This window comes from Cibotium barometz, chromosome 33, assembly GCF_041138505.1.
Source record: "Cibotium barometz isolate CiBa-2024 chromosome 33, ASM4113850v1, whole genome shotgun sequence".
Lineage (NCBI taxonomy): Eukaryota > Viridiplantae > Streptophyta > Polypodiopsida > Cyatheales > Cibotiaceae > Cibotium > Cibotium barometz.
Window position 1 is genome coordinate 49560273 of NC_141078.1, and position 24542 is coordinate 49584814.

At 46.7% G+C, this 24542-nt stretch overlaps 1 protein-coding gene across 1 annotated transcript in view; it reads right to left on the reverse strand.

The window, feature by feature from the left end:
- Window positions 1-7916: 7916 nt before the first annotated feature.
- The window catches only part of LOC147619680 (uncharacterized), a 45860-nt gene continuing 29234 nt past the window's right edge, over window positions 7917-24542 (reverse strand). Inside the window, exon 5 of the mRNA XM_086773372.1 lies at window positions 7917-8323. Coding sequence (XP_086629498.1) covers window positions 8290-8323 — 34 coding nt within the window. The 3' untranslated portion in view covers window positions 7917-8289. The remainder of the gene's footprint in view (window positions 8324-24542) is intronic.

Genomic DNA, 24542 nt, shown 5'->3' on the forward strand with positions numbered 1-24542 from the left:
ATTGTCCAATCGCTTGACTCAGCTCACGGACAGTGTAATCATTCGCTCCTCCAATCGTCTCGATCTATAATCGTTGGCCGACGTAATCTTTCTAAAGAGCAATCACTCGTCTATAATTGGTGATTGTACTAGTTTTTTAATCGTCTGCAGGTTTTTCTGATTGCACTAGTTCACCAATCGTCGTCGACTGCTTCTCCAATCGCTACATTCTGTAATCACCAGCTTCTCATGGAGTTGTCTTGTGTTCGAATCTCACTCCCGTCGGATAGATCATATTTGGTCTCTTGGGATTGTTCCTACGACGTTAAAAAAGCTTCTTCTTCTTCTTCCAATTGTTGAATAGAGCAATTGCTATGATTTTCCAGTCATGGCTTCTTCAATCGACCAGTCCAGTTGTTCGATTTTGCTTCTCAAGGCATAGTAAATTGTTCGATTTGCTTCTCAAGGCACAGTAAAGATAGAGACAGATAGGGTTCAAATAGAAGGATACGTCAATAGTAGCAAAAGCTCAAACGATACTAAAGACCAAGGCATTCTCTTCCAAATCCACAAGAAAAAAGAGGAGAAATAAGAGACTGATAACAAAAAATGGAAGGCACGTGTGACGAATACCCACGCTAAAAAAAAAGAACCAAAGAGGCCGTAGACCCGAAGTGTACAAATTTGTGTACATGCATAGTTGGTCTCCATGATGTAGCCGAAATTTAAACATTGGTGAAACTTGCTTGCCTTGAGCTACAGTTCCCCCAAAAAGACTATCTAGTTGTGTGGCCAGCCTTGGTGGTGTGGACATTGGGGCTCGCTACAAAATATTGTCTTGGGAGTTGTGGACCTCATTAGGTCACCCACCCCTCACACCATATGTAATGTTTGTGGTAAGCAATTTCCAATCTGTGGTCGTTGATTGTTTTGAAGCAGAGGTTTTCATCGGATCTAAACCTACATCGTAAAAGTTTTATGTAACTCCTTGTAGATTTAGTGAGGGAAAGAATCATCCTCGGAAGGGGATGGATCATGGCCACATATTGCATAGTCAGCTGGCAAGGAAGAACCACAATGCTCGAGGTCCCCATCGAATGGTTTACCGTACCTTTGATGAATGAGCTTATCCGGAAGACTTACTGTCCAACCTCCACTTAATTTTATTTTCTTTTTTATTTTTTTCTTATTTATATTAAACACCCCTCCCTCCTTTTTTTTAAGTTTCTAAAAAATTATATATATATATAAAATTACGTGCCACACGGGGGCTGGACGTCCCCAGCCACCACAGGCCACGAAGGGGGGGTGCCCAGCGTTGGGACCACAACCTCGACCACGCACGCCGCCTCTGTCGTCGCCAACTCCACCAAGATCCGTTGCACGTACCTCCCCTCCTCTTGCACATTCGCCTCCACAGCCCTGACGTCCCCGCCTCTTACACCATCACCCATTTTCTCTGTGCCACCTCAAACATCCGCCCAAACTATCCACTAACCCAACAGTGCCCCCCTGAAAGTCCAAAACACACCCTTGGAAAGTCCAAGGCTGGCAAGTCCAAACCTAGCTAACTCAAACTTCACCCAAACTACGCACTAACCCAGCACTGCCCACATGATTGTTTGTGCACTTACTTAAATCTAAGGATTTAATCCCTTGCACATGGCTGGCGGAGCCACATCTTCATCCCTACATAGGGAACGTCTAAAAATCTCCCAGATCCATTCGCCCAAAATGTCACTCACTAGAAGTGATGATTTCTACTCCCTAGATCCCTACATGCTCCACACCGTTTGTGGATGCCTCATTCATGCCCAAGTTAAAGACCCCCTTTCTTTCGGGTCACTACCCATTGGTAGAATGACATGTCATGTTTCATTTACTAGAAGTAGTTCCTTACATCAACAAGGTCAGCCTTCCGCTTGAACCAATCACCATGGGATCTTGTACTACATTGAGTCCTACCATAATAATATAGAAAATTCAGGGGAGATTAAAATCCCAGATAGGTCACATCACCGGATTCCTCTCATCGAGGATCTCATGCAAAGAGCCCTAATCCTCCTGGCCACCTTATCCAAATTCCACTTTGGTGGGAAGGGAACTATGGCCGAGGTTCGACACTTGATTACCAAATGAGATGGTCTCGATACTAATGGGGCAAAATTTGATGACATCATAGTCCCCAAATGGGTGCTACCGGCCCATGTGCTAGCTTTCCACCATTTTCATGTGTGTCAGCGCGAGACAGTCTCAATTCTAATGGGACTAAATTTGATGTCATCATAGTCTCCAAATGGGTGCCATTGGCCCATGGTGCTAACTTTCCACCATTTTCTAACGAGACGGACTCAATTCTAATGGGGCTAAATTTGATGGCATCATAGTCACCAAATGGGTTCCATCGGACCATGTGCTAACTTTCCACCATTTTCAGAGAAGATTCATGGGATTTGGTTGAGTCATGAGATGGGCATGTCCTCTCAACCAACCTATTTATAAGTCTACACCTTTGTTCAAGTCAAGAGCTTACCTTAGCATTGCCAAAGCATGTGTCCTTGGGTCTTGCCATAGAGTCACGATTTTAATTTCTCGATGTAGGTGCGCTAGCTCATCCGTCGGGTCCTCACTCTATTGTCACATTGGAATGCTCCTTGCCGATGGGGTTAAGGGAGATCTCTCTTTGCATAGATGGAGCCAAATAGAGATGGTCCTCTGCGATGGTTCTCGCACAAAAGGTGAGGGAAGAAGAGGAAGCTAATGCAAGCAGAAAACCTACAAAAAATCCTATCTAACAAACATCCTCCATCAAGCATGAAACATTCAGTAGAGCACAAACAACCAAGAGTAGAGCAGAAGAGGAGCCCACAAGTGTTCTATTGCAAGGGAATGGTTGTGTATTGCTTATTGTCAAAAATGGCTTATATAAAAGTGATGACTAGTTTTCACACTAGGTCAGTTAAACTTAAAAATGGTCTACCCTCTATTACTAGTCTTAAGCAAGTATTAACATGAAGTTTGTAAAATTTTCATGTTACTAGGCTTAAGCATGTACACGAAGTTTGTAGAATTTTCCTATTTACACTCAAAACACGGTAAGGCTACTTTATATATTTGAGTGTCGTTGCTCTTGAAAAGGATAAGTGCCTATTCGAGCGGGTAAGATGGAAAAGCACCTTACGGGGTAGGTCGAGCAGGTGAAACCGTGTTAACATGCAGAGTGGTTTGCATACCCCCCTTCCTAATGGTGAGACTGTGTATCCTCGCATCACCAAGTTGGGGGTAGAGCTAGGGTGGAAGGGTGTGGATGGTCTAGGATGCGCTATAAAGCGGGCAGGCGAGATTAAGTGGTATGTCTCGGGACTAATCCATAGCTAGTTGTAGGAGCATATTGGGTAACCCGGGTGGTCAGCAGCTTCTCAAGGTGGCATGGAAGGTGATAGGCGATATATAGGTTCTTCATATGCGAGGCCTCCATTGGTTGTGAAAGTGGCATGAACCCTCAAAATTAGGTAGTTTTATGATTGATGGAATGAGAGCTAGGAATACCATGGAATGATTTGAATGGGTAGATGGTGGTCCGGGACATCTTGGCATGACCAGAGAGTATGCCTGGATCTCACATCGTGATGCTTAGAGATTAGGCTTGTTCATGGGCAAATATGTAAGCCGCGAGGCGAGGTTGTGTTGGTGTTGAATTCGAGTCAAAGCAGAGGTTGCATGCATTGAAGCTCGTTGGAGGTACCAGCAAGGTCAAGGCTTCTCGAGGCGATGGGTCGTTGTACCATGGGCCAAGCTTGTGCCTGCCATGGTCCCCCTATTCAAAGATGTACCTAGAGGGTTGCTATTAATAACGAGGTTAGTTGTAGGTGCGTGTGTGCATGCATATTGTAACGTGCAAGATGCAAAAAAATGTAACGCCCATAGAGTGAAATATGCAAGTGAGATGCATGGGAGATGGGCGAAGGTGTGCCTTATGTGTGTACTCAAGACTCGAATATTTCTCCAACTCACTACTTTCTTCGACTATTTTTCTTGCTTTCTTCGACATTTACTCTCGCGCATCCCTTTTCTTGGGGAGTCAAGATCATTAGATTGGTGATGCATGGCACCTGGCTTTGCCCATAGTTGTAATGGAGCTAGATGGCCTCTGTGCCTCGAGAGATTTGGCGTTAGCAAGCACTAGAGATAGAGGCAAGGTGGACCAAGGGTTGGTGCAGTCGCTCGAAGATGAGACCACAGGGTGTGTCCATGCTAGTGGCCACATTGGACACAAGCGGATGGAATTCAATGGAGTATAAGAGTGTGGTGTGTCCAAGAATAATATAGCTTGGTGGAAGAAGAAAAGGGTGGTGAGGGTGAGTTGTCGCGCTGTGTTGATGATGTGGGGTAAGATAGTGTGGAAGGTGGAGGTTGAAATGGGGTATGATAAAAAGATATTGAATTGAAGAAAATAAATCGTGAGGGTTTGGTTAATGAGGGTTGGGGCATCCCACAAGAGACCGGCTCATGGTTGGCAAGGTGTCCAAGTTGGTAGCCCATGAGAGAAGCGTGTCTAGTTTCCTTGGGCCGTGCACCCTTCCAATGGGGTTTCATCTGAGGCAAGGGTTTCCATCTTATAATCTTCAGCTTTGTGTTGGAGGTCTTGGTAATTGGTTTCCAAGTGCTTTGCTCTTTGCATGATTGTACTCCTAATGGAATTCAATGAGAACTTTTGTTGCCACATGCTCCTTTGCAAATTGATTAGTCCCACGAATTGCTTGGTTTTCTTTGGCTTTAGTTTGCTTGAACTCATCTAGGAGTTGGTCTCTTTGGGCTTGATGTGACTGGGCGGCGCCTTCTTTGGCTTTAGCTTGCTTGAGCTCATCTAGAAGTTGGTCTCTTTGCAGCGAGGGTAGCGTCACACTCCTTTGTAAATTAATTAGCCACATAGACCACTTAGGCTTCTTCAGCTTTAGCTTGCTTAACCTCATCTAGGAGTTGGTCTCTTTGGGCTTAATGTGCCTGGGTGGCTATAATCTTGGCGGACACTAGTAGGGCTTGGTATCGAAGTCGGAAGGCATCCATGTCCTACATATGAGTGGGCTAGCTCCTCCTGTGCCACGAGCTCATTTCGAAACCAATGGATTTCATGTGCTCCTCTCTTGAGCTCGGCTTTGAGCTGGTATTTTGCTTATGAGTAGCCTGAAGCAATTGTTGGGAAGGCCTAAGCTTCCAGTGCCCTTCTTGGTTAAATGAATCTCAGCTCTTGAACTCTTGTTGTTGCTAAAGGATTTGACGCTTGGAAGTTTCGGCTACCTAGTCGATAAGCTCGACCCACCGGTGAAGTGCTTGGGGGAGTTGCAAAGTCATGGGGTTAGTTTTGATGGAATGAGATGGTTCGTGATGAGAAAACAATCTATGGCATTCTTGAGTTCTTCACCGAGGTTGGTACATGATGGTTCCAAGGGTAGAAGACCGACCAAAGTGGATGTGGTAGAGGTTGGGAAGAAGTAGGAGTTGGTGATGGATTTAGGGAGATTTAGGGAGGATGTTGTGTATCTACTCATAGGTCGCTTGGTGACTCTCTTTGGCTTGGGCTCCACGCGTTCCAAACGTGAGTCTGGTGCAAGGAAGTCCTAAGGCCCAAACATATCACTTGTAGAGTCAAGAGGATCTTCCTCTTGAGTGGACTGGGGAATGGGGATGGTGGCAATGGGAGGTTGAGGTTGAGGTTATGGTTGGGCTAGAGCCAATGGTGTGTGGGTGGATGATAGTTCCTCCATGGTTGTGGCCTTGGAGGAGAAACAAATAGGTTGTGGGATGTCTCCCATTTGTGTTTGTTTTGGAGGAGGTTGGGGACTCAAGGAAGGGAATTTTTGGCATGACAAAGGATCTTTGTGAGAATATGGACGCAATGTACCTTGCCTACCAAGTTCTTGCAAGAGCTTTGGAGTTCAATGGTAATTTGTTGCTTGGCCGGAAAGCAGCTTGGCATGGATGCCTTTTGGTGAGTGATCTTTGGTCCTCATGCTTTGAATGGTTGGAGAGGGTCACACCCCTCTTGGAATTAGCTTAAGCCTTTGATTTCATAATATGGTGGGCAATGAAGGATGGTGTGCTCCTCACTCTCAACCTCATGCATATCAACTATCTTGCATACTCGCAAGGGCAATGAGGGATGGTGTGCTCCCCACTCTCAACCTTATGCATATCAACTATCTTGCACTCGCAACGTTCAGGTCTTTTATGTGGATGTAATCTCTCTCTAGCTTCAACATGCAGTTTGTGTGATGACAATCTACACTAGCTCATGGAAGATGAGAAGTGCATGTGGTTTGTGCTCTCAGGGGCATACAGACATTTCAATCCACACCCCTCCGCTCTTGGTAAAAGAAATTCATTGTTGACTTCATATTTTCTACTCACCCATTTGGACTTTCAATACATCTCAACTATTTTGGTAATATTAGCTATATAGGTCTTTTTTCGCAATAGAGGGTACTAAAATACATGCCACCACATGGACCCCACACCTACCGTTGAGCTCAAGAGGAAAATTATACATTCAAGGGTATCTTAATTTGCAAAAAAAAAAACTCAAAAGATTTACCAACTAGCACAAGATGAATTCTTTCATAAATTCTTCTATTGTTCAATCCCTTGCCTCCTACATCAAGATTCTAAGACAAGAGAAAGGGCCATGATGACCAAGAAAGAGCCTTTGATAAATCCCAAGCTCCTCTTTGTCCTATGTGACTTGGTGGGGACTACACCAATGGCCATTTTTCAAAAAGGGGCCTTTGATAAAGCCCAAGATCCTCTCTTTGCCCTATGTGACACCCCGACCGGACTCCCCAAACCCCCGCCATTGGACCCATTGGACCCCGCAACACCGAAACCCCCGATCCATTTTTCAAGGTGGCCAAAAAAATTTCGGGTACACACTCTTTACACATGTAACACACCCTTACACTTGGAAAATTGAGGGCCAAAAATCAAGTGTACTGTCACACAACCTACATCACAAGACATGGGAGTTGAGCCCACAACCTCATGTTACACATTCACACTAGACAAAGCTAGCACACATTTGTTACCACTGCACAATGAAAACATCAGGGGACAAGCTTGGGAGGCTTGGGATTTATCCATTGCCTCGAGAAAGGGCCCCAATGGAAATCGACTCATCACTACAACAGCTCTTCAAATTCCATAGGAAGTTCTTCATAAGAATGATATGCAGAGTAGGTTAGGACCTTTGAAACAAAGCACGAGTCGTACTTTTGTGGAGCACACATTTTGCAACAATCTGGATGCCAACATTTTTCATGTGTTCAAAATTGTGCATTCTGTGTATCTATGTATCTATCCCGAGAAGCCTAGAACTAGTTTTCCTTCTCTATATGGTGGAACAGAACCTAGAGCCATTATAGCCTTGGAAATTCACAAAGAGGGAATTCAATTCTACTTTTTGAGCCACATTATCCTCATCAAGAAAACATGTTTTGCATATCAACTTGACCTTGTCCCATTCACATCAGGTAGACATATTTCACATCAACAATGGAAGTGCATTCTTTGACTGGAACCACAAACTATTTCTCTTTACCAAGGTACTTCAACACAAAATTTGCATTAATTTCAACCTCATTCCTTTCAAGGCTTGGTTCCACTTGTCATCTTCAATTTCTTTTGATCATAAGTTAAGTGAATTCTTGGGTAAAACACAGTAGGAAAAACTCCAGTGTACACTTGGCAGCCCTCTCACAGTAATAACCATTCAAAGCAAAATCCTCATTCTGATATAATAGGTGTTCATCTATCTAGCATGTGCACATGGGTAAGCATCACCTATGCACAATATACTAGGTATTGCAGGCTGAAATGATACACTTGGAGCAAAAGGGTGCTACATCTTGCTACCATAAGCAATTATAGCCATGTAATACGCACGATGAAGGTGCAAGCCACAAGAAGCTTACAAGCCTAAAGATTAATTGAACATTTACAAAATCAACATCCCACTAAGCATACAATTTGCCATTTTTTATAGCGTGTATCTAAAAAATAAGGGCACTTCAAACTACTCATATAAAATTCTACAATTTACAAAAGAACATATGCCCAGTTAAACAGAGAAAAGCATACTCGCTCACAAGGTAGATAGCCAAGAATTTCCTAAGGTATATTCTGAAAAGTTGCTAAATGTTCATTAATTTAACTGATGAACATGTGAATCTACTTTGTTCACATTTTATCATATGGAAGTAGCAAAAGATGGGACTTTTTGCACCTAGCAGTTTTAAAAAAATAATTCAGGCATCGCTTCTATCCTTCGCCATTAATTGACTTGATGTTGCGCCTGAAAATCTTGAAGCATTAGTCTCTCTCTCTCTCTCTCTCTCTCTCTCTCACACACACACACACACACAGATATAACCTTCATTCCATGATACAGTTACTTCATCGATTTATTGTAAGACTTGGTCCCATAGACCCTTTGGTCTTTTGTAGATGTTTATATAACTCTCTCTCTCTCTCTCTCTCTCACACACACACACACACCACACACACACACAAAATTATAGCCGTGGTACTATTACTAAATGGATGTACTGTAACGCTTTTGGTCTCATAGACCCTTTGGTCTTTTGTAGACGTTGACACAACCTCTCTCTCTCTCTCTCTCTCTCTCTCCTTTGATTACCACTTGGAGGCCCCTCTCTGGGCACAACATTAACTGCATCTTCTAGCTTCACACCAGTAAGGCCAGGCTGAGCCCATCAGAGCTTCCTATGAAGCTTCGCTTCTACAGAGAGCATTGCCTAAGAACAGTTTTATTGAGAAACCCAGATATCTCTATATTCACGTCTCATGCCACGAGGATTGCCATTGTTCAGACAATACTATCCCCCATTGGCTTCATATGGAGACGAGGAGAGCAGGTGACATTCCACAAGAGGAGCAAGTATGCAAGGTATGCACTTGTTCCCCTTTTTGGAGCGATGCACTTGCTTTTAAGCAACACATCCAGCATTTCACCATCCCACCACCACTGATCATATGCATACCTTGCTTTCACTAATTCTTGCACGTCTCTACCACCCATCCCTGAAACCCCATTTCATTTTCCTCCACATTCATTTCCACCATGACCTAGACTCTGCCTATAGGGATCATGTATCTCGCCACATTTCTGACCTTCTCCCCTTGCCCATCTCCACCCTCACATCATAGCTATCTTCCATTGTCCATGAATTCGCCCAAGCCAGTTTCCCTAGCACTGCTTGCTCTTACTACTAGGGTCACAACCACAAACGGATGATATGTTGATGAACGCAAGAAACACATGGCTTCACCTCCTGCAGGAATGAGCAATGCGGGCGGATCTTGGAATGTAAAATACACCGATCATCTCTTCGCCTTGCCAGGGGGAGAAAGCATGCATTTTGGCTAAGCATGAGACAGTTGTGTATTGCCTCTTCTTGACTGCAAACAACTTGGACGGCTGACACATTCTTGAAAGAAACCATCCATGCCTATCAAAGATCCTCTAACGTGGAAATCCATGGAAATCCTATGCACAACATCTCTATTGTAGAACACTTGTGCTTATGTGCTAGGGTTCTTAGAGATAGAAAAGAGTGCAGTGGAATCACACACAAGAGTCCTAAACTATTGTCTGTATTATCTACAAGAAATAGTGTTACAACTGAAATCAAGTACATATGGGAGGGATCTGAGAGGAAGACGTCACTGCTCTACTAATACACCTCTGGCTGGATTCGCCTCGTAGAGAGACTCTCTAGAGAAGTCCAACGCTTTGTATTTCTTAGATGGTTTTGACGATTTTGCTATGCACGTATATATATATGATCTATTTATGTTGGTCGGCCACCTTAATGATCAATTGTCAAGGGCAATGATGTCATGACCATTGAAATTGGTTCAAAAGATAGCTCCAAAGCTGCCTCCCTCACGGAGACAACGAGAGATCTTCCGCTCAAACCAGCTCTTCCCATTGACTACACAAACCTTCCAAAGAAACTCAAAGAGTACCCCGACCTCGTGTTGGAGGAGCAAATGAATCGAGCCCAAGCACTTGTTAGGAAGGTGCAAGCTGAACTAGAGCCAATACTTGAGCAAGTGGTTGAGAACGAACCACTAACCTTCCCTGGACGTCTACAACCACGTCATGCCTCCAACACCAAACCCAAAGCTTACACAAGAATGAACCTCAACTCATGTGCCGGAGGAGTCCGTGGACACAAACTACCAAGAGGCAGTACCTTGCCCATGTGCAGTGACCTTACCCGTTCCTATTCCCAACAAAGAAGAGCCACCCATGTTGCCAAACCCCAACGAGTGCCGTGCACACATTTCCAAGGCTGCACCGAGCAATGGCAAGGCTTAAAAAGATCACCAGAGTCTTACAACACCTGTGCGCCACGCTGCAACACCAACTTACTGGCTGGAACTGGAAAGACAGCTCTCAATCAAGCAGGCCAGCAAAGCCGACGACAATGACGTCAAGGCTTTTGTCGTGGATGGATAAGTGACTCTTCTCCTTCGCTCAATGAAACACACGTAAGCCAAAACCTCAAAACTCCGTTGTACATATGTAACGTAGCACTTCCTATTAATTGTACATACACGTACATTTTCAAGAATGATTAAAAACTTGAAACCCAAAACAAAACAAAAAATGACAAAAAAAATTTTTAAAAACAAGCACATATACCTCCCCCCAAACCCTAAACACACACACATACACAACTCTTGAAAAAACCAAAAAAATAATTGGGTTGCGTGTGCCACGTAGCAACATAGGCCTACGGTGCCACATCATCATCCCAACAAAAAAAATGGATTGTATGTGCCACATGGTAATGCAAGCCCACATTGCTACGTGGCACCAAGTGACATCACCCAAAAACTTTGGGTAGCATGTGCCACATGACAACACATGCCCATGTTGCCACATGGCATCAAGTGCCACATCATCCAAAAAAACCTTTTTTATTACTCTAATTCAAGAGAAGGAAAAAGAGAGATTGTGGCTCGAGAGGTTTGGTATTAGGGACGAGCAGTGGAAATAGAGGCAATGTGGATCAATGGGTGCCTCTTTTTGAAAAGTTGGTGGCTACTCGGCCTATTTGTTTGAAGCATGGAGATGGTGGCAAATAGATGTGAATCATTATAGAGCTTGTGTGGCTTTGAGGTGAAATTTCAGATTATTAGACAATGTTGATCTTGGCATGGAGCTTTGCATTGACCTTTGGGGCATCTCTACCTCGCTTGATTTCAGCATAGGTGGAGGAATGTTTTGTGCTTGGAGAGAGATGCGTAGCCTAGTTGATTCTTGGGCTTTTGTTGGCTCTAGTTGCGTTGTTTGCTCTCTCTAATTAGGTTCTCTTCTTGGGGGAGGTTTTCATGCTCTCTCTCTCTCTCTCTCTCTCTCTCTCTCTCTCTCTGCCGCCACCTAGCTTCATCGCAACTATGGGCAAAGTTTGCCATGCCTCAACAATCTAATAATCTTGACTCCCAAGAAAAGGGAAATGTCAAAGAAAGCAGCGAAGAGAATCGAAGAAAGCTATTGAGTTGGAGAGAACTTCAAGTTGGAGGAGTACACACACAGGGACACACCTTTTGCCCATTGCCCGTGCACATCACTTGCATATTTCACTACAGGCATCACATTTTTTTAATAATCTCTTGCATCTCACGACACACAAACACATGCACCTGTGCAACTAACCTCGTCAATGCCAAGCCTCCTCGTGCATCTCTAGATGGAGAGACCATGGTAGACATAAGCCTAGCCCATGGTACGACCCATCGCCCGGAGAACCCTTGACCTTGCAGGTACCTCCAAAGAGCTTCAATGCATGCAACCTCTACCTTCAACTCCAATTCAACACCAACAAAATCTCACCATGGTTGATGTATTCGCCATAAAGAAGCCCAATCTCTAGGCATCACGCTATGAGCTCGGGGTATAATATCATGTCGTGCCAAGAAGATCCAAACAGCCATCTACCTATGCGAATCATTACATGGTGGTCCTAGCACTCATTCTGCCAATCACACAAGGTGCAGATCGCTTCTACCAACTACCTAATTTTGCAGAGTCCCAAACCTTTCCACAACAAAAGGAGGCCTCGCATGAAGAACTACACCACCTATACCTTTCATGCCACCTCAACAATGTCAAGCCTCCAAAATCTCTCCGTAAGACAAACCTACAAAAACAAACCATAAACCATGAAGGGGGTGCAGGCATACTCGCCACCCAGCCCATGACAGCCGTGGACAAAACCCACAAGTCTTGGCTGTCTCCACTGAGCCACGAGCCACGAGCTCGAGCGTCATGCTCTCATGAGTGCCTTGCCATCGTCCTCAACCGGTGCCCTCTACCACCCGGGGTTGTCCCCCAAGGACGACAGCCTCATGTGCGATGGTGCTCCTGCTCCATGCGCACTGCACTCCTGTGCTCCATCCGTCGGAGTGTGCCCAACTAGTACCCCTTCTCCCAATAAATAGGGAAGGAACGCCCAAAAATCACGCTATCAATAGCGGACCAAAAAACACATGTCCGCCCACAACATATTACACTCTAGCTCGCCAATCTGCCTACCCCTAGCGTGCACCACACGCTATCAATAGCGGACCAAAAAACACATGTCCACCCGCAACATATTACACTCTAGCTCGCCAAACTGCCTGCCCCTAGCGTGCCTCAAAAGAGCTCACTCTAGAGCTCAAGAAAAAGAACTCAAGGAGAAGTTGTCACACTTACAACACTAGAGAAACACCCTCTATTGATCGAAACCAATAGTTTCAAGGACAATCCGACTAAGAGGTCGACCTGCACAAGTAACATGACAAGAGCGTCAATTCCTAGTCACAAAAGCCGAATCCGGAGCAAATGGATCATCTGCGTAACTCGAAGCTAACAATGTTACCAATACCAAAGGTAAGCAACCACTGTCCTAAAGAGTTATCCCGAAACCAGAAGTATCTTCCATTTGACTACCATGCTTTCATCTTGATGTCCTCTATAAATCTGGTCTGAAAAAAAAACCACAAAACTAGGAAAACCCAGAACCTACTACTGAAGGCCTGAACCAAGTGGAACACAACAGTAGTCTCTTTCTAAACAAGAGAAGAACCGATCTTCTAGAAAAGATCATCAATCTGCACTTCGTCACCTCGGAAGTCTAACTTCCCAAACAGACCTCGGAAAGTCTATGAGTGGACATGAAAGGAACAACTGCTCCAATAGACCTGGTTATGACGCAAGCTACCATCTATCATAACTGTCTGTATCAAAAGTAAAGTATCTATCCCTAAAAAATGTTGAGATAGCCTTGTGTTTGTAGGCGCAGAGTCCGAATGAAGTCTTGACAATCTGGCGTAGCCCCGTAACATGCGATGGATCATGGCGTCCCATACCCCACCATGATACACCCCATACACGTGCTACGATTACTACAAAACACCAGTTTGTGGATCTGTCGCGATCTATCAAAAAAAATAAATGCCGATGGCTGACCATGTGCCACAAACTGAAACAAGTTCTCGAAAGGAAGAACTCCAAACGAGACTAGTGATCATAACTCAATCCAGGGATTAGACAACATTTGTGTACACAAAGAAGAACAACCTTGACCAACGTCCCAATCAAAGCATCTGTCTAAACCCAGAAAATCTTGGAAACCAAAACTTGCTTCCAAAAACTTATGCGCATAGCGCAAATTCTTAAATAACCATGATTCAATAGTCTTGGTATAATATCTGTACACACTCCTGCTATGGACATAAAACTAGAGGACCATCAAAACCTTAAGGACTGTAAAGCTGAAAAGGTACATATTGGATATTGTCGCATAACTGTCTTGTCATGCAATCTGACAATGAATCCCAACAAGTAAACTTAATTTAGATGCCCTCTATCAAATATCCGTGTAGCCACAGTGTCAATGTGTAGTCAACTATTCCTCAATCCTGCATATGCAAATAAGTCTTGCCTATCAAAGCCCAACAACGAAAACAATGGTCATTCCAATATCTGTAGGGTATTAGGTTTGTGTCTTGCATGGTACAAGGCCATGACTAACTCTGTGTCCGTGAAGTTCTTGGGGTAAAAACTCCCATGTGTACCCCAAAACAAACATATGTACTTGCATAACACAATACAACACTGTGCTTTTATTGTTAAACTCTATCTTGCATGTTCCTTGCATGTGAAAAACAAACACATACCTCATAACACGCTGGTCCAAAACTGAGATAGAACGAAGCACGTGCATCTAAACCTCGCAAGTTCACCACAAAGTCCTATACACAACCTAGACATCTTGGAGAGAAAAGAATCTGAAGAGAGATCGTAGAAAAACATGTCGCCATCACTTGCTGCTGTAGGACAGCCCACTGACGATCGTACGCCTCTATCCGGACAACGTACATGTGGCTATCAACAACTTTTGGCTGCGTGTGGTAGACCTCGGGTAACACGGATGGCTGTGGCATGTGCGGCTCTGCTAGACTGTCCTGCATCTGCATGAGTGCGTGCACACATCATGCGTGGCTACATGGGAAACAGCCCCAAAAACTTGGGCTTCCTCACCCCAAAGGGGTGCCTGTCAGCAAGGTGCAGTCCCCATGTGGGCTACCACAAGCCCTATCGAGCCCCAACAATCCCTGCAACCGCCGACAGCCCTGGTCGACTCCAACAGCCCTTCACAAGTGCCGTCGACGGCCCTTCCCACGTCCATAGACCAGGCGACCAGGTAAGGGACCCCCACACGCGCCATCGGCTTCGGGAAGGTAGGTGTTTTTTTTTTCATTTCTTTTTTTTGCTCTAATGTGTGTAAATATGAGTCCCCTTGATATTTTTAAAAAAACGGTCCCATGCTTTTCTAAAAACAATGTCCAGCTTTGTTCAAAAACTCATGCCATGCTTTTTTTAAATTTAACATCATGCTTTTTTCTTGTGAGAATCCAACGCTCAGTTTTTTTAAAACAAAAAACATTCTGTTTTTTCTTTTAAAAACTGAGATACGCTGTTTTTAGACTACTGCCGGCTGCTTTTCCCTCTTGCGCATTGCTATCCATACACTACGGATTATTCAGATGTGGTTGTGCAGGTCTGATGCTGCTTTTGCTGCACACCAGTCCGTACAAACGTACAGCTGTGTATATTGTGCTCATACGACCCCTGTACCACAAGTACGGCCTGTTCAGGCCTCTAGCCAAACCCGCCACGTGTGTGGTTGCTGTACCTGTATGCACAGGCCCATACAGTCTTGTACGGCTGCTGTACCTGTATGCACAGGCCCGTACAGCCTTGTACGGCTGCTGTACCTGGTGCGACCACTGTACAGCCACCTGCCCCTTAGGATAGCCAGCATGGTCAAGCATGAGACTCTTCAAAAGAGGGCTCACTCCACACATAAACCACCACGATCTCTTCTCCCCCCTCTCACACGACTAGACATGCTTTTTCCCTACTACGCCAATCACAATCTCATGCAACATAGAGCAACGACTTGATAGAAAAAGCAACGATTCAAAGGAAGAGAATGATGAGAAGCATACCCAGGTCTCTTGTCAGATGTGATGCATACCCACGCATACCTTTCATCTTCTTGCGTTAGGGTTGACTCTGTTACCACTGTCAAGCCTCCAGGATCTCCCCGTAAGGCAAACCTACAAAAACAAACCATGCACCATGAAGGGGGTGCAAGCATACTCACCACCCAACCATGACAGCCGTGGGCCAAAACCCACAAGTCTTGGCTGTCCTCACCGAGCCACGAGCTGGAGTGTCATGCTCTCGTGAGTGCCCTGCCATCGTCCTCAACCAATGTCCTCTACCACCCGGGGTTGTCCCCCAAGGACAACAGCCTCCTATGCGATGGTGCTCCTGCTCCACGCGCACTGCACTCCTATGCTCCATCCGTCGGAGTGTGCCCAAGTGGTACCCCTCCCCCCAATAAATAGTGAAGCAACGCCCAAAAAGCACACGCTATCAATAGGGGACCGAAAAACACACGTCCGCCCACAACATATTACACTCTAGCTCACCAATCTGCCTGCCCCTAGCGTGCACCACATGCTATCAATAGCGGACCAAAAAACACATATCCGCCCACAGCATATTACACTCTAGCTCGCCAATCTGCCTGCCCCTAGCATGCACATGACAAACAAGCTGCCTACCACTAAGGCTACCCAAAGCTTCTCACCAATATGCCCTCAATCCAGCTGCAGATCAATCCCGAACCATACCAATTAACCTCGCATGCCAACTTCATGGCGTATCCTGGACCATCCACACCTTTCCACCCACTTCATCACCAACTTGGGTAACATGAGGATGCGGTCACCATTAGGAAGGGGGGTATGTTAACCACTCCGTAGGTTAACATGGTTTCACCCGCCAAACCTACCGTAAGGCGCTTTGCCATCTTACCTACTCGAACAGGCACTTATCCGGGAAGTTGCAATTGCCGCCTCTACGACAAGATCCGACGACATGCTTCAACAAGGCTAAGGTAAGCTGTTGACTTGAACACAAGACGATGTCGCCACATTAGGTTGACACCCCCCCCCACCCCACCCAACATAGAACAATACAAGCTTATGTGCCCTGGAGATATCTGAATATACACTTCATGGCTTGCCAGACTTTGTACCTTCACAGGGCCAGTCTTAATCATTCCAGACTTGCAAAAGCCATTTGTGGTAGAATGTGATGCTTGTGGCAATTGCATTGGAGCCGTCTTAAATCAAGAAGGACATGCCATTGCATTTGAAAGCAGGAGATTGCAAAATGCTGAACTTACTCTTGATGTTTATCAGAAGGAATTATTGGCCGTCATTCATGCTCTCACAGTATGGAAACATTACTTATTGGGAGCTGAATTTGTTGTCAAAACTGATCACCAAAGTTTGCGGTACTTTCTTACGCAAACTAAACTCTCTGAGAAACAAATGAGAATGGCCAATTTTCTCTCAATGTTTCATTTTCAGATTTTGCATACTCCTGGCAAGAAAAATGTGGTAGCAGATGCATTGTCCAGAAAACCATGTGGCTGCAATTTCGGTTGCTTCTCATCAAGACTTGTCTACTATGCGAGAAATGTACCATTTGGATGCTGATTTTTCAGATTTATGGGCTGATTTAATGACTGGTCATACACATGCTTCTTATGTGGTCAAAGATGGTTATATCATGAAGGATAACTGCTTATGTGTGGTTTCAAACATGAGACAAAAAGTTTTGGATGAATGTCATGCACCACCTTATGCAGGGCATAGAGGGATACTCCCTACTACTCAAATGATTGAGAGATACTTCTTTGGCCAGGTATGAGGAAAGATATAGAAGCCTATGTACGTGCATGTGTCACCTGCCAAAAGGTAAAATTTGATAGGCAAAAGACTCCTGGTTTGCTTCAGCCTTTGCCTATTCCGGACCAGCCATGGGAAAGCATTGCAATGGATTTTATTATGGATTTGCCCCGCACCCCAAATGGCAATGATGCAATATGGACAATTGTGGACAGGTTTAGTAAACAAGCACATTTTCTACCTGTCAAAAAGACCATAAAACCAGAACATATGGTCAAAATTTTTGTGTCACAGGTATTTAAACACCATGGTATGCCCAAATCAATTGTGGGAGACAGGGATCCCCGAACAACAAGCCTCTTTTGGAGAGCTCTTTTTGATAACATGGGCACAAAGCTGAATTTTTCTTCAGCTTATCATCCTCAAACGGATGGACAAAGTGAAGCTGCAAATTCAGCTGTGTTGGATTTGCTTAAATGCTATGTGACAGATCAGAAATCTTCTTGGGAAAAGTATCTACCGCTTGTAGAATTTGCATACAATAATACGGTACATGCTTCTACAGGCAAGGCCCCATTTGAGATCATTTATGGCAAAGTGGTATTGCCACCTATCTTACGCACAAAAGATGAGATATTTGCTGCTGATGACTTTGTCAGGGACCTTGATATTGCCTTTTCACAAGTTCGGACAGCCATTGCACGCTCTCAAGCAAAGCATAAGAAAGCTGCCGACAAGCATAGAAGGCAATTGGACATTAAAGAGAATGACTTGGTATTGCTAAAATTTGAGAAAGCTAGACTCAGGAAGAGGTCTGGCAAGGAGAGAGCATGCCCAAAACTCTCTACCAGGTATTATGGACCCTTCAAGGTGATCAAGAAGATCAATGATGTGGCTTTTCGACTTGCTTTACCGGATCATTGGAAGATTCATAATGCATTCCATGTGAGCCTCTTGCGCAAATATGTGGGACCGGAACCTTTGGAACCGGTTATGGAAGATCCACCAGAGGTGGAAGAGCTGGAAGAGGTATTGCAACCAGAGCAAATTGTGTTTCATAAGGAGCGAAAGTTTGCAGGTGGCAAACTCCAGAGGCGCTACCTTGTGAAATTCAAGAACTATTCTCCTATGGATGCAAAATGGATGGATGAAACATACTTCCAGGAGTATCCGCAGCTCCTTCAAGCATATTTGGAAGCATTTCAGTTGCGGTCAACTGTTTAGAAGCAGGGGAGGATGTCACTATTTGGGCATTCTCTGCGCTTCAGGCCTATGGACGAGTTCTGTAGGATGGACTGGCATCTTATGGTTGGGGACTTATGTCTACACCGAGAGCCAGTAGGCTGGATATATGGGTTGGGATTGTGTATCTGCGCCCAAATCCAGAGTGTGGTACCACGGACTACAAGCTAAATGAATAGGGAGACTGTTCAATGCATCCTTGCATAACATGTTTGCAAGTTAAAAATCCTGTCTTTGCATGAACTATTTGATTGCATGCAAGATTTGTTTGTGTAGTTCACATGTAGGGGACGCCCTCTTGTGAACCGTGCGAGTGAAACTGTATTCTGACCTCGTTTGTGGGCTGTAGACAGGTGGTAAGTACACCACTTTACTTTTTTTATAAGAGTTAAAGCAATGTATTCTTTGTTTTGCAGGTCCACACTTTAATAAGTGTGTCCGCCCAAGTTATACGTGAGATTGGGCGTCCACACTTCATTAAAGCTCGGGCGGACAAACTATAAGTAAGAATAGACTAGAATTTCCTTCCGGTCGGCTAGGCGAGTGTCCAGGCACCCTTCCCACTAAATTTGTGTGGAAAAGGGATGGTTATGGACTGGGTGGCAGTATGAGGACCTGCCACCATGCTATTACTCATTTTGAAAATTACCTCTCTCTACACTCTCTCTCTAGAAATAGGCGCCCCCCTTCAAGAGAGCCTATTTTTGTTATTCTCTCTAACTTTTTGCTTGGTGAGAGTGCTGATTTTCATTCCCTCTTGCTCCCAACTCCAATGGAAAGCTTGAAGATTCTTCCTTTCACAGTTAAGCCTCCAGTTGCTCACCTTTTCACTCTATCTCTCTCTTCTAAATGAATATGGAGTCTCCTAACCATTCTACCGCCCCCAAATTCTGCTGAAACCCTAATTTTCAGAAACCCTAATTCTGCAGAAACCCTAATTTCAGAAACCCTAATTTTGGAGGAAACCATACCAAGCTGTGCCCCTTACTCATAGGCATCTAAAGAGCCCAAAATGCCCAATTTTGGACTCATATAACCTGCTTAAAACCCTAAAAATCAGAAACCCTAATTTCAGCCGGAAGTGGAAAACGGTCACATTCAAGCTGTAGTTCGTCCGCACGGAGGTGGAGCTCGACATTGATCGTCCAATACTTGGTAAGAGCATTTTGCAAGCAATTTTCAATTTGAGATTCGAATGCTTTGTCAATATGGTCTCCTATGTCTCGGTCCTGGCACACACATGTGTATGTGTATGGATGCCAGTGGAGCATAGCTGCGTCTGACAAGCTTCAAGGAATCAAGGAACGAAGCTACTCTCAAGTGAAGCTATGGATTCCATCGTCTACGACAAATTTGTTTGCAATGCTGTTTTCATGATCATGGATGCACTTGAACAGTTTGGCATGTGAATGCCCGTGAGGCTTGTAACAGTTTTCCTTGATAATAAAATCTATTACAAGGGGGGTCGGCCCTTTCCGGCCCTAGTGCAGTGTGCAAAAATAAAATTCAGCTTCTTACTCTATTGTGTTGCGCCATTTAAAATTGTTTAATTATGTTAATAGCTTAAGTGTTTGCCAAGATTGTGCTCAACCCCGACCGGGGGAATCTCACCGTCTCCTTCACGCCCCCCGCTCCCCCCTTCCTCCGCGTTTCCCGCCCCCCTTTCGCGCGTTTCCCGCCCCCTTTCGCTCCTCGCTGCCCTTCTCCCGCCTCTGTCTTCCGCCCCTCCCCCTCTGTTTTCCGTCCTCCTCTGTCTTACGCCCCTCCCCCTCTGTCTTCCGCCCTTCCCCCTCTTCCCCTCCCCGCTCTGCTTTTTCGTGCAGCTTGGTTCTTGCAGGACCCTCCGTCTTCGCTTTGCCCTCCACTCAGCTTCAGATTCTGATGGAGGTTCCTCCCGCCCCACCTCAGAGGGACTCTTCCACAGCCCCCTCGCCCGCCCCTGAGGATACCCCCATCAGGCTTTCTCTTTCGCCAGAAGAGGAAGCGAGCCTCGTCGCAGAGGTGGAACGCCTCCAGGCACATTCCACCATTTGCCGTATAGTTGGGACTCGCCCCAGCAGAGGGGAGATCCGGGATCTTCTCCAAGCCCGCCTTCTTGCAGATGTGGGCAAGATCCTGGACGTTCAGTTACTGGGCCGCGGACACTACCAGATTGAGTACGAGACAGCCCAGAGCGTGGCCCAGGTCCTAGCCATGAGTCCCCTTGACATCAGGGGCGCTCAGGGCCTTCTTCAGACATTGGCAGCATGGTTTCGACCCAGCAGCGAAGGCCGAGCAGGGAGAGCACCTATTCCATGTCACAGTCTGCTTTCCTGGACTTCGTCGCAAGTACCTTCCGCTCCTATCTAGGATAGGATCATTGGTGGGCTCGGTGCTTGAGACTGGCCCCACAGCAGCTTCAGTGGTGGCTAGAGCAGCTGGCCTTCCTTCGGTCAGGGTTTTGGTTCCTGACATCTCCTCCCTTCCAAAGGTCATTCAGTTACTTAGGATAGGGGGGGGGGATGGATCGATCAGAGAGTGGAGTTTTCGGGGCTCCCGAACCAGTGTTTTATATGCAGGCAGGTCGGCCACCTGGCCAAGGCCTGCCCTCGCAGGAGACCCCGACCTTCACCGCAGCACCAGACCTCCGATGGCCCGCCCACAGATGCGGCTCGGCAGGCAGCCTCCGGGACACCTACTCAGCCCACAAAGACCTCTAATTGGCAGCCTGGACAGGGGCGCCGTAGAGGGAGACAGCCACAGCAGCATGCCCAGAGACCAACGCAGCAGCAGACAGCCTCAGCATCATTGGGTTCCAGTGAGGAACAGCTTTGCTCCCCTCCAGGAGGAGACCCCAACGCAGACTGAGGATCAGGAGATGCCAGCACCCCCACCTTCTCCTCCACCCCCCCCTCCCACCTCGCTTCCACCCTCGCCTCCTCCCATTTCTGCTCCCGCATTTTCAGCGCCTCCTTCCCCACCCCCTTCTCCCCCCCCCCCTCCGCTCGCCTCAGCTCCCCGGGAGGCACTGGCAGTACCCTGGCACTCACCTGCAGTCCGGCGGGCACTGAGCACCGACCTTGCTCGTGCACCGCAGAGGAGACCTACCATGCCGATTCGTGCTTCACGGATATCCTCTATCCGCAGTCAGCTGAGTAGTCTCGACACTAGACAGCGCTCGGAGGCTTTCGACTACTCCTTTACACCCCTTTTTGGAGCAGAGGGCCCCCATGAGCCAACACCCATCAGAGTTCATGTAGTGATACCTTCGGCCCGAGAGGGGAGGAGGCACTTGATTCAGCGGTGGCCTTCTCCTTCCCTCTTTGTGGCACTAGCGACCGGGAGTGGACTCTAGATCTTGCTCTTAGTATTTTGAGGACACAAGCAGTTGAGTTTTCTCACCATGTGAGCGATTTGGAGATGACAGACGTGATAGGCCGACTCTGGGAGTTGGCAAATGCGGATGCCTCTGGGAATCGACACTTGGTGGTTCGCATAGTGGCAGACCTAGCGCGAGACCCTGGCTATGTATGCATACATGAGGTTTCTCTCTCCAAGCGGGAGGCAGTCGCTATGGGACACAGCCATTGGCGCCTGGTCCGAGACTCTTGCAACACACCGGGTGGGCAGATTCGTAGCCGCTTGGATGGGGATTACTCTCCAACCAAGCCGCTTGCGAAGGCCCGCCGTATGGCTGAGACAGCCTCCACCTCAGCAGGTCATCCATGAGGATCATCTCATGGAATGTACAGGGCCTTGGCGGCACACACTATGTACGTTATCGTGGTTGTTTGAGGCAGGAGCTTCAGAGATGCCTAGTTGGGGGCAGTATTGATATTCTGATGATGCAGGAGCACCATTTGAGTGAGAGCAAGATTCGGAGATATGGTTCGGTGATGCCTGGTAGATGGGACACATTTTGGTCTCAAGGTTTTGGCCCCTTAGGGAGGAGTATGTATGGTCATTGCGGATGTATGGCGGCAGGCCATTGTGGATCGCGGGGTCATTGTGCCTGGTAGAGCGCAGTATGTTATTCTGAGGATGCACGATGAGCACTTTGGTGTGCTCAATGTCTATGCGCCCAATCATGCTAGTGCCAAAGCAGAGTTCTAGACCCTTGTTACAGATGCATTTCCCGAGGAAGCACATTGGTGTGTCAGGGGAGACTTCCACATGCTTGAGGACCCGACCAATAGGGTGGGAGGCAGTCATGTTACGATGCACGGCACGGAGCTTGCAGCTTGGGAGCGATTTTGTATGACACTGCGGATAACTGATGCATGGCAGCATGAGGCTTTCTCCCGTTCTCAGGACAGTCTTAGTTTTTCTCGGTCGGATCGCCGACTAATCTATCACGGATTGATCGCTTCTATGTGGGCGACAAGTTCGGGGAGCGTGGTGGATCCGTTGGCATTCTCGCTGGCACATCTTTTTCAGACCATGCGCCAGTTATTTTGACACTAGAGGAGAGGACACGGGAGACCAGCTTGCAGTTGAGAATACCAGAGAGGATACTTACAGACACCAGTCTTTTTGAGGACATTGAGAGGATATGGCATGATAGCCAGAGCTCTGACCTGGATGCAGCAGGCCAGTGTGCCCAGGGACTCATCGAGCTCAACTCTTTTTTGCACGCTACAGCCTTGACACGGCTAGGAGAGACACGAGAGCGGGAGCGTCGCTTGAGACGTAGCCTTGCTTCGCTCCAGCGTCTTCAGGAGCAGCAGCCTACATGTGAGTGGGTGGCGTCCCAACTGAGCCAGGCACGCCAGGAGGTTAGAGAGGCAGAGGAGTAGAGACACGAGTTCTACTATCATCGCCAAGCCTCTCAGTGGACGCAACTTGGTGATAGAGTGACCGGGGAGTTTTTTGAGATCACCGGACCCCGCCATGCTCGAGCAGGAGTACGCCAGCTCAGGAGGCAGGACGGATCGTTAGCCACTGAGCCCGGGGAGATTAGAGCTATTGCCACTGAGTTCTATAGAGACCTGCTTTCAGCGGAGCCAGCCACGGAGGCACGTGATGCTTGCAGACAGACTATGTGGGCCCATGTGCAGAGGAGGGTCACAGATCGTATGCACACAGTTTTGGGAGAGCCCCTTTCACAGGATGCGCTTGTTGAGGCTTTGAGGGTCCTTCCGCATCATAGTTGCCCTGGGGAGGACGGATTGACACCTGCCTATGCCAGGCCTCCGCAGGGGTTTTCAGTATGTTTTGGACACTGGGATGAGGCCACAAAGTTTTTCAGAGGGCTTGATCTTTCTTATCCCCAAGGGGGAGGGAGTGTCAGATGATATTCGGCATTGGAGGCCTATTACGATCCTCAATACTGTCTACAAGGTCCTAGCAAAGGCCTTGAGTTTGAGGATCTAGCCCTTCCTTGGGGATTTGATTCATGCTACTCAGACAGGATTCGTCAAGGAGCACAGTATCCTTGACAACATCTTCGCCTTCTGGGAGGCGACGGCCCGAGCTAGATTTCTCGCTGAGGACTTGGTCGTTATGCTTCTCGATTTTGAGAAGGCATACGATAGAGTCGATTGGGGTTTTCTAGAGGGCACTATGCTTCGCCTGGGTTTTGAGCCAGGTTGGATTCGAGGAGTGGCGGCTCTATATTCCACAGCTCGTAGCCAAGTGTTGATGGCAGGAGGACGGGGGCCGAGTTTTGAGTTGACCAGATCAATCCGTCAGGAATGCCCTCTCGCCCCGTTCCTTTTTCTTTTCTTTGCAGAGGCTATGAGCATGTATCTGACAGCAGAGGAGGTTGGTTACCTGCTCGATTCTGAGTTTGCTGATGACACGGGATTGTTTCTGCATGGCCAGGAGGCCAATCTACATAGGGCAGAGCAATCGCTACAGGTTTTTGGTGTGGCTTCGGGAGCATTGATCAATTGGCGCAAGACAGTGGCTTTTTGGATCAGTAGCGCTCCCGCTCCGGCATGGAGGCCAGACCCGAGTTTTAGATGGATTCCTCCTGGCACAGCAGTGCGGTATTTGGGATG